The following is a 19,631-nucleotide window of genomic DNA, read 5'->3' on the forward strand; positions in this document are numbered from 1 at the left end:
CAAAGATTTTTAATATATTTTGGTTCTCCTCTATTGGGTGCATATACGTTTATCAAAGTTATATCTTCCTGTTGGATAGATCCTTTCAATATTATGTAATAGCCTTGTCTCTAGTTATGACCTTCATTTTGAAATCTACTTTATCAGATATGAGTATTGCTACGTCAGCTTTTTTTTGCTTCCTGTTTGCTTGGAAGATTTTTTTCCATCCCTTCACTTTCAACCTATGTGAGTCTTTTGTTGTGAGGTGGGTCTCTTGCAAACAACATATAGATGAGTCATGCTTTCTTATCCAGTCAGCTACTCTGTGTCTTTTTTTGGAGCATTCAGTCCATTTACATGTAAGGTGATTATTGATATGTGCTTGTTTATTGCCATTTTTGTTTAGTGTAGTTATATTTTTCTTCCTATTTCTTCTACTAATTACAGCAGTCCTTTTAACATTTCTTGCAGTGCTGGTTTGGTGCTAATGTATTCCCTTAGCCTTTTTTTGTCTGGGAAGCTCTTTATTTGACCTTCTATTTTGAATGTTAGCCTTTCTGGGTATTGTAGTCTTGGATTCAGATCCTTGTTTTTCATGACCTTGATTACCTCATGCCATTCCCTTCTGGCCTGTAGTGTTTCTTTTGAGAAGTCAGCTGAGAGCCTTATGGGGTTTCCTTTGTAGGTAACCTGTTGCATCTCTCTTGTTGCTTTTAGGATTCTCTCTTTGTCTTTGATTTTTGGCACTTTGATTACTGTGTGTCTTGGTGTGGGCCTGTTTGGGTTCTTCTTACTTGGGGCTCTCTGTGCTTCTTGAACTTGAATGCCTTCTTACTTCACCAAATTAGGGAAGTTTTCTGTCACTATTTTCTTCTTCTTCGGGGCCTCCTTTGATGCGAATGTTCTTACATTTCCAGTTGTCCCACAGTTCTCTTTAGCTGTCTTCCTGTTTTTTAACCGTTTTTTCCTTTTGTTTTTCTGATTAGTTTATTTTTTTCTACCCTGTCTTCTAATTTACTGATCAGGTCCTCAGCTTCCTCTACTCTGCTCTTTAGACCTTCCAATGTGTTCTTTATTTCTGATACGTCGTTTTTGATCTCTTCTTGGTGGTTTTTAATTTCCAATTGGTTTATTTTCAGCATCTCTGTGTCCTTACACATGCTGTTGAGTTTCCTCAAGATCATTGATCTGAATTCTCGTTCTGTTAACTTGCTTAACTGCACCTCATTTATCTCATCTTTGGTGGAGGTCTCTTGTTCTTTCATTTGGCTCTTGTTTCTGTGTATCACCATTTTGACTATCACAGTGGGCTTTGGAGCCTGTCAAGTTTCCCTGTGGGTGTTGGTATTCTGCTGTTTGTGGCTCCCTGTCCTGGGTTTAGATGAGCGAGGGAGGACCCACGTTAAACCCCACTGTCAAGTCTCACTTTCCTGATTAAAGTTGCTAAACCAGAAAAGGTACTGTTATCCTCTAGCTTTTTGCCTGGAGGCTATCATTGGAGATTACTTGAAGAGTTTTGGGTTGTCAGTTGATTGAAAAACTCCCTCAGGTGCTCAGCTTAAGGGGATTTCCCAAGGATGGGGCAGATGCTGGTTGTTAGTAAGCCTCTATTAGCATTTCAATGGCCCACAGGGTGGGGTTGGATCTCTGAGGGAGGAACTGCTGCCTCTCCCAAGAGTCCTGGGAAGGAGCAAGATGGCCACTGTATTGAGTGGCAGCAATTCAGCAAACGCTCTGAGTGCCCTCCAAATCCTGAGTTCCCCACACAGTTCCAGTCCAGTCTGCCCTCCCTCTGCCAGAGCCCAAGGTGAGCGGCTGTGTCTTTTTTAGCCTCTGTTCCGGCTCTGCACTGAGGAGCCGCTTGGGAGTTTAACCTGAGGGCGCTACTCCCAGCTAAGGCCACTGCTGTCTGTGGGCTCCCAGGCCCCCTCTCGCACCTTCGCAATCCTACCTGGATCGAGTCAGTGTCCCTGGTTATATGGTCCTCGCAAGCTGCTTTTCTGTTGCTTTTTCCTGTCGATTTGTCTGTGTTATAGTTGTAATTCGAGTTTGGTTCTGGGAAATGGTGTGCGTAGCTTCCGTTCACTCCGTTACCATTTTGGAATCTCCTAATGCCTCTACCCTTTAATATATTTCCTCATGTTGTGGTAATTCCCAACCATAAAATTATTTTTGTTGCTACTTCATAACTATAATTTGCTACTCTTATGTCTTAGGCAACCCCTGTGAAAGGGTCGTTTGACCCCCCCCCCCCCAAAGGGGTCATGACCCACGTGTTGAGAACCGCTGCTTTAGAGAAAACAGGAGTAAATCTTCATGACCTTATATTAGGCAATTTTTTCTTAGCTTTAGAGCTAAAAATACATGAAAAAATAGGCAAATTGGAGTATATCAAAATTTAAAACTTTTGTTGTACAAATGAGACCATAGTTGTTTCCTATGATCTTTTATTTATGTTGTAATGTCTCCTCTTTCGTGTCTAATTTTATTTGTTTGATTCCTCTTTTTTGTCCTTGGTAAATCTACCTGAAGTATTGTCAATTTTGTTTATCTTAAACAAAACAAACAAACAAAAAAACAACTCTTAGTTTTGTTGATACTTCAGTGATTTTATTGCTTAAAAGTATTCCATTTTTTGGATATACCACAATATTTTTACATTCACCTAATGAAGGATGCCTTGGTTGCTTCCAATATTTGGCAGTTATGAATAAAGCTGCTATAAACATACATGTATAGATTTTTGAGTGGACATAACTTTTTAAATCATTTGGGTACATATCTAAGAGCACAATTGCTAAATCATAAAGTAAGACTATATTTAGCTTTGTAAGAAAATGCCAAACCATCTTCCAACGTGGCTGTATTGTTTTGTATTCCAATCAGCAGTGAATGTGAGTTCTTGTGGTTCCACATCTTCAGTAGCACTTGATGTTGTCATTGTTTTGGTTCTTAACCATTTTAATAGGTGTTTAATTCCTTAATGACATATGATGTTGAGCATCTTTTCATATGTTTATTTGTTATCTTTATATCTTTTTTTGAGATCTCTGTTTACATCTTTTTCAATTAAAAATTAATTTAATTTAATTTTGTTTCCATCACCATTTATCCCTCCTATATTCTCGTCATCCTCTACCCACTGCTTCCCCCAACAATCACCACACTGTTGTCTATGTCCCTGAGTTCTTTCTCTTTTTACTTTCCTTTATGGCTCAGTCCTTCCATAACCCCTGCCTCCTCACACCCTTCACTCCAAGAGCTGTCAACCTCCTCTTTATGAGTTTATCTCTATTTTATTTGTTAATTCAGTTTGTTCCACATATGAATAAAATCATATGGTACTTGTCTTTCTCTGACTGGCTTTTTTCACTTAGCATAATATTCTCCAGGTCCATCCTTGTTGTCACAAAGGATAAAATTTTCTTTTTTATGGCCGAGTAGTAATCCATTGTATAAATGTACCATAGCTGTTTTATCCACACATCTACTGATGGACACTTGGGCTGCTTCCAAATCTTGGCTCTTATAAATAATGTTGCAGTGAACATAGGGGTGCATATATTCTTTCAAAGTAGTGTTTTGGGTTTCTTTGTATAAATTCCCAGATGTGGAATTGCTGGGTCATAAGACAATTCCATTTCTAATTTTTTTAGGTAACTCCATACTGCTTTCCACAGTGGCTGCACCAATCTGCAGTCCCACCAATGGTGCACAAGTGTTCCCCTTTCTCCACATCCTTATCAACCCTTGTTTGTTGCTTTATTGATGATAGCCATTTTGACAGGTGCCAGGTGATATCTCATTGTGGTTTTAATTTGTATTTCTCTGATGATTAGTGGCATTGAGCATCTTTTCATATATTTATTGTCCATCTACATGTCCCTCTTTGGAAAAGTGTCTGTTCAGGTACTTTGCCCATTTTTTAAATTGGATTGTTTGTTTTTTTGTGTTGAGTTTTATAAGGTCCTTACAAATTTTGGATTTAAAACCCTTATCAGATATATTGGCGAATATGTTCTCCCACTCCGTGGCTTGTCTTCATTTTGTTGATGGTTTCCTTTGCTGTGTAGAAATTTTTAGTTTGATATAGTCCCATTTATTTATTGTTTCTTTTGATTCCCATGCCTGAGGAGATATATCAGAAAAAAACATTGCTACAGGAAATGTCCAAGATTTTACTGCCTATGTTTTCTTCTAGGATTTTTATGGTTTCGTGTCTAGCATTTAAGTCTTTAATCCCTTTTGAGTTTATTCTTTTGTGTGGTATAAGAAGGTGGTCTAGTTTCATTTTTTTTTTTTTTTTGCATTTATCTGTCCAATTTTCCCAACACCATATATTGAATAGTCTGATTGAATAGTCTGTCTTTAGCCCGTTGTATGTTTTTGCCTCCTTTGTCAAATATTAGTTGACTATAAAGGTGTGGATTTATTTTGGGGCTCTTTATTATGTTCCATTGATCTATATGTCTGTTTTTATGCCAATACCATGCTGTTTTGATTACTATGGTCTTATTGGATAGTTTGATATTATGTTGTATGTTTCCTCCAACTTTGTTCTTTCTTGGGATCGTTGTTGCTATTAGGGGTCTTTTGTGGTTCCATATACATTTTTGGAATATTGTTTCTTTTCCTGGCCAGGTTCATAGCCCTGCACATTCATGCATACATTTAGATCCTCAAGAATACATTGGAATCTTTCAAAGTTCCCCATGGTCAGCTAGTTCTCCAGGTCTTCCTTTTATGTTTATAGCCAGACTCCCGTTTTCCCCATAATTAGATTTATGAACTGTAGTGTACTTAGCATATTGCTATTGTTTTTTCTAACATGGGGAAGGGACTATATTCACAGAGCTGAGCTCTGAATCAAATAAAATGATAAAATGGAAAATTTCCATGTAGCCGATACTTGGGTCAAAATACTGACTGTGTCCTAGGGATGAGGATTTTAGTTAAGATTCAATGAAGGATCCTTGGCTGTTATAATGCTGGCTTTCATGACTACCACACATCTGAGCTTGAGAGGGTGGCAGATAGGAATAACCTCAAGTTCAAACTTCACAGACTATGATGTTCTTGTTGAGATTCATTAGTTTTACTTGAAGCAATGCTTTTCAGCTTGTTCTGTGCCTTTGGTTAATTTCCTGTGTTCTATGTTAATTTTCTATGTTCTGTTTTTCCTATGTCAACATTTTGCTAGTGTTTTATTGCTTTTGTAGGGGAGTGGGTTGGTTTACTTAGGTCCTGAGTTTTCTGTTACAGACATTAGTTTATTGTCATCTCTAATTTTGATAGAAAGACAATGTCTTCCTGTCTCCTTGAGACATTGTTTTTAATAATATTTATTATGCATATAAATTGTGATTTTTAAATGATTGATAAAACATTACCACTTTTTTTTTGCAAAAACTATTAAGCATACATTTGGGACAATTACATTCTTTCTTTTTCAGGTTCCTATTGGTTCTCATTCTATAGATCCATCTGATAATATTGAGGTACAATCTTTGACATGTCAGAGAGAATATAGTGAAACTGTGAACACTGAAGCCTTAATGACAGTTTATCACCCTCAGAATGTGGAGATTCTTAATTCCAAAATGGTAGGGAAACAATATATTTATTACTGTGAACTGAAACATGGTCAAAAATAAAAATCTAAGAACAGACTAGAAGGTACCACAACTGAACACTTCTTTTGGAGTTTGAAAAGGTTTCCCAGCGGGTACTACTGTGTGACTTGTTTGGTTCCATAACATAAAAGTACTTTTATTATACATTAAGATAAAGGATGAAAGTTGAACATTGAGTTTTAATTGTATTGGTTATTTCTAATAATCAATCCTAATCAAGGTTATTGGGGAGAACGATGGTTCAAAAGCTTTACCTCCTAAATATAATGCTTTTCTCATTTTATATAAGTTTAGCTAAGAATTAAAATAGTAAATTAAATCTGTTATGCTCACATGGATTTAAAAAAAATTTTGTTGATGACAGTAATTCAGTTTTGGGCCCCTCTAAGTACAGATTTTGAGTTTCTACAGTCTCGATTTCCATATGTATTGTTTCATGGCGATGAGAGCTATCAAGTTATTTGAAAGAAGTTAATTTCTCATTATGTTTAGTTGGTTGGATTTTTGTTGTTATAGTTGAAAGAAAAGATGAAGGAACAGTCATGGAACATCCTATTTTCAGAATGTGGGCGTGGTGTTACCATGTTTCGAACCAAGAAGACTCGAGATCTGGTTATAAGAGGGATTCCAGAGACCTTAAGAGGAGAGCTGTGGATGCTTTTTTCAGGTATTACATTATTTATTTATTTATTTATTTATTTAATAGACATTAATTATGGCCCTTCTAAGAGTTATGCAGCAAGCTAAATAAAAATTTCAATGATGTCTAGGACAAAGTCTCATTCATCAGGAGTCTAGACTAATCACGGACTAATTAGTTACATATATATCCACACATCCGTTTTCTAAGCAGATCAGTTTATTAGGCATGTTATAGCTAATTGTTGGGAGGAATCTCTATCTCTGGTGTCAAAGGAAAGTTAAGGGGACAAACAGTTCATGAAAATGTTATTCTGTTGGATAAGATTGGTATTGTTCTCATGTTATAGATTCTAAGGTGAAGGTTTTTCTTTTGTTTGTACTTTGATATCACTTGAGTATATAGCTAAAATTAAAGGTCTTCCAATTCTTTTTTTTTTTTGCTTTGTAGTAAAGCTTAGTCCTTCGGAGCCCAGTGATTTGCTGTGGGCCACGGACCGAGGCTCGCATGGTTGCTTATGGAGAGAAAGGGGAAACCATAGGGTCAGTGCGGGTGAGAGAGAGAGAGAGGCCTCTTTGTTAAGGTCAAAAGACTTGTGGTTTATTTCTTTCCTTTTTTTTTTTTTTTTTTTTTTTTTTTTTTTTTTGGTATGTGCACCTAGCGGGAACCCAACCCGGGACTCTCTGGTCCGCAGGCCGACATTCTAACCACTGAGATAAACTGGCCAGGGTTAAAGGTCTTCCACTTCTTCATGTATGTATGCAAGTAGTAACTTTATTACATGCCTCTTCTTTTGTGTGTTAATGCAATCATCTTTACAGGTGCTGTTAATGACATGGCTGCTAATCCTGGCTATTATGCTAAAGTGGTTGAGCAATCCTTAGGGACCTGTAACTTGGCTACTGAAGAGATTGAACGTGATTTACGTCGATCCTTGCCTGAGCACCCAGCTTTTCAAAGTGACACTGGCATATCTGCTCTGAGGCGAGTACTCACTGCTTATGCATACAGGAATCCCAAAATTGGATACTGCCAGGTATGACTTTGTTATAAACCCAACTGTGTACATGTTCCAAATGATAAAAATCACATCTAATCCAACTCTACTAGTTTGAAAATTGTGATAAGGACAGAGGTTGAGTTGCAATTAATAGTGGATATTATTAATCTAAGTAGAATGAAAGTGGGAATATTTAGGAGAGCTGACATTTTGTTAATTCATTTTTTTATATATTTAACAAATGTTTACTGAATTCTTGCTCTGTAAAAGATGTTGTCCTCGGTGCTAAAGACTATATAAAGGAGAATTAGATAAGGATCTTACCCTTAAAAGTATATTGACTAGTAGCTATTAAAACATATTCATTAGCAAATGAAAAACAAATGAATAAGATTATTAGAGAAATATAAAATCCTGTCAGGATTTAAAATATGGAAAATTATTTTCATCTAGAGGAATCAGAGGAGGCTTCATGCAACAGGTAGCATTTGTAGGTCTTGAAAATTATGAATTTTGGATGTATGGAGATGGAATGAAAGAACATTCCATATGGAGGGATCAGTCTAAACAAACAGATAAAGGTAAATATGGGATGTATATAGGACCCTGTTCTGTTTAGTAGAAGTGTGGTGAATTATGCAAAGTAGTTGGAGAAACAAAATCACTAAGGTAGATTGGGATAGGATTGGTTAGGAGTTTGAATTTTATTTTGTAGGCAGTTATGAAATAATTGAAAACATTCTTTAGAAGCACACCATATTTATTAGGATATGCTAGACTGCTAACACAAATAATTTCAAACAAGTAATAGCTCAAAACATAAAAGTTTACTTAAAGGAATAAATAGAGAAGAGCGAGTTTTTAAGTCAGTAGGCAGCTCTCTACGAGATTATTCAAAGACTTAAGCTGACAGCAGGATCAGTCATCTTCAAAACATGGCTTCCAAGGTACTCTGTTATTGCCATTTACTACTCAGAGGAAGAAGGAGAGAGCATGAATAAAAAAATTGTGGAAGATTCTTATCAGGCAGGCCAGGAAGGTGCACACATCATTTCACCTGTATTCTTATTTTCTCATTTAATCTTATTTCTTTTCAATTACAGTTGACATACATTACTATATTAGTTTCAGGTGTATGCCCCAGTGATTTGACATTACATAACTTACTGATTACCCTGATAAATCGCACTTTCATCTGTCACGATACATAATAATTAGAATATTATCGACTATATTCCTTATGCTGTACTTTACATCTCCATGACTATCTACACTGTAGCAACTAGTTTGTACTTCTTAATCTCTTCACCTTTTTAACCCATCCCTCCAACCCACCTCCCATCTGCAAATGTCCAAATGTCTTCTGTATCTGAGTCTGCTTCTGTTCTGTTCTGTTTATTTTGGTTTTTAGATTCAATTGTTGATAGAGATGTATGTACTGTTATTTTATTATTCATATTTTTTATCTTTTTTTATTCTTAAAGACCCTTTAGCATTTCATATAATACTGATTTGGTGGTGATGAATTCTTTTAGCTTTTTTTAAATCTGAGAAGCTCTTTATGTGTCCTTCATTCTAAATTATAGTTTTGCTGGGTAGAGTAATCTTGGTTGCATTTCATCTTTGCTTTTCATCACTTTGAATATTTCTTGCCACTTCCTTCTGGCCTGCAAAGTTTCTGTTGATAAATCATCTGACAGTCTTATGGGAGCTCCATTGTAGGTAATTAACTGCTTTCTCTTTTTTTTGCTGCTTTTAAGACACTCTTTTTTTCTTTAACCTTTAACATTTTAAGTATGTGTCTTGATGTGGGCCTTTTTGGGTTCATGTTGTCTGGAACACTCCGTGCTTCCTAGACTTGTGTGTCTTTCCTTCACCAGGTTAGGGAAGTTTTGTGTCATTGTTTTTTTCAAATAAGTTTTCAATTCCTTGCTCTCTCTCTTCTTCTGGAACCCCTGTGATGTGAATGTTGGTACGCTTGAAGTCCCAAAGGCTTCTTACACTAGCCTCAGTTTTTTGTATTCTTTTTTCTTTTTGCTGTTCTGATTAGGTGGGTTTTGCTTCCTTATATTCTAAACCACTGATTAGATTCTTGGCTTCATCCACTCTACTGTTGATTCCTTGTAAATTATTCTTTATGTCAGTTAGTGTATCCTTCATTTCTGACTGGTCCTTTTTTAAGATGTTCAGGTTCTCACTAAGTTCATTGAGCATCCTTGTATATAGTGTTTTGAACTCTGCATCTGCTAGATTGCTTGTCTCAATTTTGTTCAGTTTTTTCCTGGAATTTTGTTCTTTTCTTTCATTTGGGACATGTTTCTTTGTCTCCTCATTTTGGCAGCATCTTGTGGTTATTTCTATGTATTAGGTAGAACTTCTATGTTTCCCAGGCTTGGTAGAGTGGCCTAATATAGTAGATGTTCTGCAGGGTCTAGTGACACAGCCTCCCTGATCACCCAAGCTGGTTACTCGAGATACATCCCCATGTGGTCTGTGTACACCTTTCTGTTGTAGCTGAGCCTTGATTGCTATTGGTAGGCCAATGGGTAGGGGGATTTACCTCCAGGCCAATCAGCTGCAAGGACTGGCTGTGGCCACTGACCTCCGACCACTGTGGAGGATTAGCTGTGCAGGGGCCCACCCCACAGAGTAAGGCTTACTTCAGCAGCGCTCTGGTAGCCGCTGAGTTCACTTATGGGGGTAGTAAGGTGGTGGTTTTTTGCTGTGGTCTGAAAATTTCCACTGGGTGCACTGAGTGTGGGGCTAACCGGGAGGTGCAGGCCAAGGTCAGCCACTGCCTATGTTCTCCCCAGGGACACACAACATGAGCTACAAAGCAATTGGCTAATGGCTATCACTTGTGCTGAGCTTGGAGTTACCCAGGTGAGGCCAGGCTGAAAACCAAGGCTGACTGCTGGTAGTGCTGGACCTGAGGCCTGAGGCTGCTTGTTTGAGAGATTTTAGGAAAATCTGAAGCATGAGGCAAGACAGGCCATTCGTGTGGAAAATCACTGGAAACATCTCTTGGGTGAGCCAGAAAGAGGAGTGGGGCAGGGCCTCAGGGAATCTCCAGGGCAGGGTATAGTGTGAGCCAGGTTGATGGAGTCTCAGATATGGTGCCCATCTGCCTGCTCTGTAGGGATGGGGGCTCATCAAAGGAACAGTGGCCTCTGCCAGCACTTCTCTCTGGGGGAAAGCTGCACTCAGCCCCAACTCTTTCCCTGATGTCAAATAATTCAGTTCCTTTTCTTATATCTTGGATGCCTTTTAAGCTGCTGCCACAGTGCTAGAGCTCAGAGAGTGAGTCCTATTAAATCCATGTTCAGGCCCTTTAAGAGGTACTGCCTGGGATTTCAGAAGTCCTCTCTATCTCCCTCAGCCTCGTTCACTATTGGTATTTTAACAGCCAGAAGATGTAAGATGTAGGAACTTCTCTTCCTGGCACTGGAACCCTGGGTTTGGGGGGCCTGGGGTGGGGCTGGGACCCTTCGCACCTCATGTGGAACCTCTGCAGCTGACATATTCCTCCCAGTTTTTATCCGCCACAGGTGGGTGTCGGACTAGCCTATTCTGTGTCTCCACCCAACTGCCAATCTAGGTATCTTCTTTTTTAATTCCTTAGTTGTAGGACTTCCATTCAGCCAGATTTCAGGTGGTTCTGAATGATGGTTATTCTGGAGTTTAGTTGTAATTTTGATGTCTCACCTACAATCTGTTAGAGGATCTTGGTGTCATGGTCACACATTTTTACAAAGAAGTCTGAAAAATGTTGTGTGGCTGAGCACACACATGTCCAGATACTATGGAAGAAAGGGGTATGGATTATGGTAGATAGCTAGCTTTCTCTGCCGCAGATTAATTTATAATGGGTTGAGCAACCATAAGGATTTCATATCGATCATATTTATTCATTGAAACTTATCAATACGGAATTTTTTGAAAAGTAGTGTAAATGAATGGATCATCCAAATAACTACTTTTATTTTTCTATGAATTTTAGGCAATGAACATTTTGACTTCCGTGTTGCTTCTGTATGCAAAAGAGGAAGAAGCTTTTTGGCTTCTGGTTGCTGTATGTGAACGAATGTTGCCTGATTATTTTAATCGTCGAATCATTGGTAAAAAAAAAACAAAACACATGAAAAAAACACATTTATTTTCTAAACAATTTATATGCCTCTTGTCTATTCAGTTATCTATCAAATGGAGGAACTAATCAATTAGGTTTTTTTGTTGTCGTTAATCCTCACCAGAGGGTATTTTTTTCATTGATTTTTAGAGAGAGTGGAAAGGAGGGAGGGAGAGGGAGAGAGAAAGAGAGAAAAATATCGATGTGAGACACATTGATTGGTTGCCTCCCGCAGGAGCCCTGACATGGGCCAGGGATCAAACCTGCAACCCAGATATGTGCCCGTGACAGGGAATTGAACCTGTGACCCTTCGGTGCATGGGCCAATGCTCTAACCACTGAGCAACACTGGATAGGGCAAATGATCAATTAGGTTTTAAAATATACAAAATGCGCCCGGCTGGTGTGGCTTAGTGGTTGAGTGTCGACCCATACACCAAGAGGTTGCCGGTTCTGTTCCTGGTCAGGGCACATGCCCAAGTTGTGGGCCTGATCCCCAGTTGGGGGCATGCAGGACGCAGCCAATTGATGTTGTCTCTCATCGATGTTTCTATCTCTCCCTCTCCTTTCTTCTCTCTCTAAAACCAATAAAGAAAAAATATTTAAAAAAATAAAAATATACAAAATGCAAGCGGTATCAAAATGTCACATTCACAGACATGGTCAAGTGAAGAGCTCTTGGTACTGAATAATAATTGGGAAGATTGTTTAATATGTTGCTTTTAAAAAAATAAAGTACGCCCTGGCCGGTTTGGCACAGCGGTTAGAGCATCCACCTGCGGTCCGGAGAGACCCGGGTTCGGTTCCCGCTAAGGGCACGTACCTCGGTTGCAGTTTGTCCCCGGCCCTGGTTGGTCGTGCGGGTGGCAGCCACTCTATGTGTCCCTTTCACATCGATGTTTCCCTTTCTCTCTCCCTTCCTCTCTCTCCCTCCCACTCTATCTGTGCAAAAAATGGAAAAATGTCCTCGGGTGAGGATAAAAAATAAAAATAAAAAATAAAAAAGATAAAATAAAAAATAAAAAATAAAAAAATAAAGTACTAGGTCTGTTTCTTAATAAACTAGAAAATATAAGTTTACTCTCTGTTTTGCTAAAACAATGGTAATCTGAAGCATGGAGAGCTGCTGGATAATTTTTAATAGTTTCTTGATGAGAGATTTTAATAAGCTTAAACTCTCTACATTTATATGAATTGTATAGATATTGAAAGGTTTGAAAGAAGGACCAAGTTCTTGGTTCCTTAATTGTGTAATATTTTCTTCAGTAATCAAATTCTTATAAGATCTATCATTCCTCCGCCTTAAACCATAGATGGTCACTCCTTTGTACCCTTATAAGCCTTCAGTATCATGGCTAAGTCTTTGATTGTATGGTCTTTGATTTTAGTTATTTGTATATTTATCTTAAGTTCTACTATATATTAAGCTTATTGAAGTGAGACTATTTCATTAATTGGCATATTACAGGTTTCTACACATAATAATAATTCAATATGTAATTGTTGAAATGAACTTGAATTGAGTTTCTCAAGTGTTTCTTTTTGCAAGTCACTATACTAACAGATAAAGAGATTTGTGAAATATAGAAAGGCACTGAAGAAGTTCATAATTTAAGGAGGAAAAATGAGATTTATTATCTTACTAATAGAAGTGGGAAGTATCAGTAACAAATCTTTTTGCAAGGTGTTTATTTTTAAACTTCTTTTTATGTCATCCAGGTGCCTTGGTTGATCAGGCCGTCTTTGAAGAACTTATCAGGGATCACCTTCCCCAGCTCACAGAACACATGACCGATATGACATTCTTTTCTTCAATTTCTCTCTCATGGTTCCTCACACTTTTTATTAGTGTACTACCTATTGAAAGTGCAGTGAATGTGGTGGACTGTTTTTTCTATGATGGAATAAAGGCCATTTTACAACTGGGATTGGCAATACTTGATTATAATTTAGACAAACTGTTGTCATGTAAAGACGATGCTGAAGCCGTGACAGCTTTAAACAGGTACTATAAGAACCATAACATTTAAATCTGGAGAGCCCCTTAAAGATTATGGTGTTCAATCCCCTATTTTACAGATGAAGAACATAAGCCTAGAAACGAAGCAATTTTCCCAAGGTCATAAAGTTAGTTGAATGAGATAGCTAGGCCTAAAATCCACTCCTCTGTTTTCTAATAGAATGTTATAAAAGTAAATCACTTTGAAGTAAGCCACTAATATCATTGACTCGTTATTCCAGGATTTTCATAGTCCCAGTTTGAGCTATGGTGTCACTGTGTAAAAGTAATTTGAAGGGTAATGAGTAGTTGATAATGTTGAATATCCATTAGGAGAAATTATTCTGTTTTCCAAGTGGTAGGCTGAATTTTATTTTCCTAGCGTCATTTTTATGAATGCTGTTATGTGTTCAAGTACTGTGGTGTGTGTGTGTGTGTGTGTGTGTGTGTGTGTGTGTGTACACTGTGTATAATGTTGAAGGATTATTTGAGTAACTGTTATAATGGTGCACCAAATCCTATTATGTACACATGAAATGTAAATACCTTACTCTAACATGTAGAACTCACTATGTTGAGGCCTTTATGTGCCTATTCTTAACTTATTTCTACTTACATGCCTCTGCATACCCTATATTCCATCCTTACTGGGCTATGTGGCATTTGCTAAGTATTTTCAGATTACCCTGAGCCTATTTACTTCCATCCTGCTCTACTCCCTGCCTCTGAAATAATTTCTTCACCATCCCATTCCCCATTCCCATGTCTTCCTAATTCTGAACCATCTTCAAATTTTGCTTCTTTATCATAAGACTGTCCCCTGTCCTCTCAGTTGAAATTAACTTTTGACTGACTATGGAGAAATTAGCTGTCATTTTCTCTGCATTTTACTTCCACTAATTCTTGTGTTACTATCACTTTTGGATAGGTTCTTTGACAGTATCACTAATAAGGATAGCCCATTGCCTTCAAGTGTTCAGCAGGGTTCAAATGTGAGTGACGAAAAAAGCAGTCATATTAGAGTGGATATTACAGATTTGATTAGAGAGTCAAATGAGGTAAGTTTTTAATATCAAATATAATTACATAGCATATTTAAAATAATTCATACTATAGTTATGTCTCTAGTGGTATATTAAGAGTAAGATAATGATACAGGTAAAGCTACAATTTTAAAATACAACTTCACTTTAACAATGAATTCTGTGAACTGTTCCTAGGTTATGTAGCCGCCTCCGCTTTCATTTGCTTTTCATTAAATGAAACTGTATTCACTTGCTTTCACAATAATGACCACTTTTAAATATCTGTCACTGTATAAAAGGATAAAATTATTCTCTTCTTAGAGATTAAGAATTTTACCAATGTTCTTGTACTTGTTCTAGACATATAATAGATGAAATTCTTTCCAGTGAATATGTAGAGAAAATGAAATATGGAAGGTGAAAATTTGCATAATCACTGAACAAATTAAGAAAATAGCTAGAAATGCAACAAAAGCCTCTGAGAATTGAATCTGATGAAATTCACGTTGAGGAGAAATGGATGTTTATTATGAATGAGTATACACTGAAATAATATATTTTTTAGAAATATGGTAACATTCGTTGTGAAGATATACACACCATGCGCTGTCGAAATAGATTGTATGTGATACAGACCCTAGAGGAAACGACAAAGCAGAATGTGGTGAGTAACCACCCAATGGGGGGAAAGTAATTAGAGTGACAATTTTTCTTCAACTTCCTTTTTAAAATTATCATTTTTTTTGTAAAGAAAAAGAGAATAATCAAAGTTTTAAGGTATATTCTTACTGCAGCTTAACCTAGTATAAATTTTTGAGAGGAAATAAGTTATTCTTTTGGGAGAAACTATTTTTTATTTCGTTCAATCACAATTTACATTTACTATTATTTGTGTTAGTTTCAGATGCAACACAGTGGTTAGACAGTCATATACTTTACAAAGTGTTCCCCCAATATTTGCAGTACTCACCTGGCACCATACATAGTTTATACAGTATTATTGACTGTATTTCCTATGCTGTACTTTACTTCCCCATGACTGTTTTGTAACTACAAATCTGTACTTCTCAATCTCTTCACTTTTTTCACCAAGTCCATTATGTTGGTTTCTCCTTGTTTTGTGTTATTTGACCTTCAGTAGTGAATACTATAGCCCTGGCTGGTTTGGGCCGGTGATTAGAGCATCCGCCCTTGGACCGAAGGTTTGCAGGTTTGATTCCTGGTTAAGGGCATGTACCTGGATTGCAAGTTTGATCCCGCAGGAGGTAACCAATTGATGTGTCTCTCACATCAATGTTTCTCTCTCTCTCTCTTCATCCTCTGCCTTCCACTCCATCTAAAGAGCAATAGAAAAATATCCTTGGGTGAGGATTAAAATAATAATAATAAACAGTGAATACTATAGTGTAGACATTTAAGCATAACATATGTGTGATGTGCTTCATCAAATAGAACAGCTGACCTACATAGTAGTCAATGCTGCTAATATATATTATTATCTTGGATACCTAAAATGAAAAATGTCTAAACCAGTGTTTTTTAAATACTCTAATTTTTAATATTAGGATAGGTACATAAAAAACTGTTAATATTGGTTGCCTCTGGTAAGTGTGATTAATAGAATGCTGATCAGAGGAGCGAGAGTTTTATTTTGCTGTATATATCCTTCTGTACTGTTTGAGCTTTTATCATGAGCATGCATTTTTGTAAACCTACTTGCTTAAAGGTCAGGTCCTTGGAGGTACAAATCTGGGAAGATTAACATTTCTCTTTTTATTAACTTTATTGTTGAATGTATTGCAGAGGTCCCCCTTTGTTTCCCCCTTGACCCTCTCCTCCCCAGTCCCGCACCCCTCCTGCCTTCCCCACTGTTTGGTTTATCTCTTCCAACCCCTCCCCACTTCCTTTTGAGATTCCTCAGTCTAACAACCAATTTGTACTTCTTAACTCCTTCATCTTTTTCACCCATCCTCCCAGCACCCGCCTGTCTGGCAAACAACAAAAAATTCTATCTCTATGAGTCTGTTTATGTTCTGCTTGCCCATTTTGTTTGTAGATTCAATTGTTGATAGATAGGTATCAATTGCCATTTTATTGTTCATATTTTTGTTCTTCTCTTTCAAGAAGACCCTTCAGTATTTCATATACTGGTTTGGTGGTGATGAACTCCTTTAGCTTTTTCTTGTCTGGGAAACTCTTGATATGTCCATCGATTCTAAATGATAGCTTTACAGGATAGAGTAATCTTCGTTGTAAGTCCTTGCTTTTCATCACCTTGAATATCTCCTGCCACTCCTTTCTGGCCTGCAAAGTTTCTCTTGAGAAATCAGCTGACAGTCTTACAGGAGCTCCTTTGTAGGTAATGAACTGCTTTTCTCTTGCAACTTTTAAGATTCTGTCTTTGGCTCAGTGGTTGAGTGTTGACCCATGATCTAAGAGGTCGCCGGTTCAAGGTTTGATTCCCGGTCAGGGCACATGCCCAGGTTGTGGGCCCGATCCCCAGTGGGGGTCATTTAGGAGGCGGCCAGTCAATATTCTCTTTCATCAGTGTTGCTGTCTCTTCTCTACCTCTCCTTTCCTCTTTCTCTAAAAATCAGTAAAGAAAAAATAATTTTTTTAAAGATTCTCTCTTTGTCTTTAACCTTTTGCAATTTGATAATGATGCATCTTGGTGTGAAACTCTTAGGGTTCATCTTGTTTGGGACTCTCTGTGCTTCCTAGACTTGTATGTCTGTTTCCTTCACCAAGTTAGGGAAGTTTTCCGTCATTTTTTCAAACAGGTTTTCAATTTCTTGCTCTCTCTCTTCTTTCTGACACCCCCATGATGTGAATGTTGGCACGCTTGAAGTTGTCTCAGAGGCTCCTTATACTATCCTCACTTTTTTTGGATTCTTTTTTTCTTTTTGCTGTTCTGATTGGGTATTTTTTGCTTCCTTATATTCCAGATTTATGGTTTGCTTCTTTACCTACTCTCTCTGTAAATTATTCTTTATTTCAGTTAGTGCATCCTTCATTTCTGACTGGTCCTTTTTTATGTTGTTGATGTTCTTGCTAAGTTCCTTGGAGTTCTCCTTAAGTTCCTTGGAGTTCTCACTAAGTTCCTTGAGCATCCTTATAACCAGTGTTTTGAACTCTGCATCTGATTGATTGCTTATCTCCATTTTGTTTAGTTCTTTTCCTGGAGTTTTGTGCTTTTCTTTCATGTGGGACATGTTTCTTTGTCTCCTCATTTTGGCTGCTTCCCTGTGATTGTTTCCATGTATTAGGTAGAGTTGCTATGTCTCCTAGGCTTCGTAGGGTGGCCTATTGTTGTAGGTGTCCTGTAGGATGCAGTGGCACAACCTCCCTGATCACCCCAGCTGTGGCCTCGAGGTGCACCCCTAGTGTGGACTATACACCCTTCTCTTGTAATTAAGTCTTGTTTTCTGTTGGCACGTCAGTGGGAGCGATTTACTAAGGCTGATCAGCTGCAAGGAGTGGTTATGCCCACTTACCGCTGGCCTCTGACTCCCTTGGGAGGACCAAGCTGTACAGGGGCCTACCACACAGAACAAGACTTACTTCAGCAGGGTTCTGGTACCCACTGAGTCCACTCCTTGAGTGTGTCACTTGTGGAGGTGGTTGGGTGGTGGTTTTTTGATGTGGTCTGAAGCTGTTCACTGAGTATGCTAACTCTGGGGCAAGGTCAGCCACTGCCTGTGTTCTACCCAGGGCCACCCGGCATAAGTTACAGAGTGACCTGCCAATGGCTGCTTCTTGTGCTGGGCTTGGAGGTGCCCAGGAAAAGCCAAGTTGTGAACCAAGGCTGGCTGCTTCTAATGCCAGGCCTGGGGCCACTTAACAAGAGATATGGGACTTGCTGAGACCAAATGCAGCTTGTTTGAGAGATTTTAGGAAAATCTGAAGCAGGATCCAGGACAGGCCAACCCTGTGATAAAGCCACTGGAAACTGCGTAGGTGGGCCAGGAGGTTGGATGGGACAGGGCCTCAGGGAATCACCAGGGCAGGCAAACAGTGTGAGCCAGTTTACTGGAGTCCCAGATAAGGCAGCCCTCTGCTGGCCCCATGGGGAAAGGGCTCACCAAAGGAACAAAGGCCTCTACCAGCACCTCTGTGTGGGAGAAAGCTACCTCTCCAGCCCTTGTCCTGAGGCCAAACAACTCATTTCTTCCCAGTTTGTCTCTGGTGCTGTTCTAGCTAACTCCCCTCCAAGCTCAGAGGGAGCAAGTCCCAATAAATCTGTGAGCAGGCCCTTTAAGAGGAACTGCCTGGAGTTTCAGCAGCCTTAGCCTCCCTCAGCACAGTTCCTGCTGGTTTTTACAGCCAGAAGTTATGGGGACTTCTCTTCTTGGCACTGGAACCTGAACTGGGAACCTAGTGTGGGATGGGAACTCCTCACTGTTCAGGGAGGACCTTCATAGCAGTGTCCCTTCTGATTTTTATCCACCACATGTGGGTGTGGGACCAGCCGGCCGGCGCCTCTGCCCCTCCTATCAGTCTCAATGTGACTTCTTTAATTTCGTAGTTGTAGGACTTCCATTCAGCTCGATTTCAGGCAGTTCTGAATGATAGTTGTGTTGTAGTTTAGTTGTAATTTTGATGTGTTTGTGGGAAAAGGCGATACGACCTTTACCTACACTGTCATCTGGACCAGAAGTCATGGTTAACATTTCTTAAGATTCCAGGTTTAGATTTCAGTTAAATCAGTGCTGTTACTATGACATAATTAGCATAGAGCCCCCTTTTTTTAGTTTTTTTATATTAACCTTTAAAAACACTGAAGTAAGCCTTGCCTGGGTGGCCCAGTTGGTTGGAGTGTCTTCCTATACACCAAAAAGGTTGTGGGTTTGATCCTCAGTTAGGCATGTACAGGAGGCAACAGGTTGATGTTTCTCTCATATCAGTGTTTCTCTCTCTCTCTCTCCCCCCTCCCTTTTTCTCTCTCCCCTATCCTCTCTCTCTAAAAGACATTAAAAAACATATCTTCGCTTGAGGAGTTAAAAAAACACTGAGTCTGGTCGGTGTACCTCAATGGTTTAGCGTCGACCCATGCACCAAGAGGTTGCAGGTTTGATTCCTGGTCAAGACACATGCCCAGGTGGTGGGCCTGATCCCCAGTGAGGGATATGCAGGAGGCAACCAATTGATGTTCTCTCTCATTGATGTTTCTAGCTCTCTCTTTCTCAATTCCTCTCTAAAATCAATAAAGGAAAAAAATTTTCC

The 19,631-nt window shown here is 38.6% G+C and overlaps 1 protein-coding gene across 1 annotated transcript in view; it reads left to right on the forward strand.

Moving 5' to 3' along the window:
* TBC1D8B (TBC1 domain family member 8B) overlaps positions 1-19,631 on the forward strand; it is a 79,677-nt gene that overhangs the window by 45,562 nt on the left and 14,484 nt on the right. Inside the window, exons 8-14 of the mRNA XM_036270471.1 lie at positions 5,436-5,585; positions 6,132-6,282; positions 7,077-7,291; positions 11,256-11,373; positions 13,104-13,389; positions 14,312-14,441; positions 14,974-15,072. Of these exons, the coding sequence (XP_036126364.1) occupies positions 5,436-5,585; positions 6,132-6,282; positions 7,077-7,291; positions 11,256-11,373; positions 13,104-13,389; positions 14,312-14,441; positions 14,974-15,072 (1,149 nt within the window). The remainder of the gene's footprint in view (positions 1-5,435; positions 5,586-6,131; positions 6,283-7,076; positions 7,292-11,255; positions 11,374-13,103; positions 13,390-14,311; positions 14,442-14,973; positions 15,073-19,631) is intronic.

Source organism: Molossus molossus, unplaced genomic scaffold (genome assembly GCF_014108415.1).
Source record: "Molossus molossus isolate mMolMol1 unplaced genomic scaffold, mMolMol1.p scaffold_m16_p_2, whole genome shotgun sequence".
Taxonomy (NCBI): domain Eukaryota; kingdom Metazoa; phylum Chordata; class Mammalia; order Chiroptera; family Molossidae; genus Molossus; species Molossus molossus.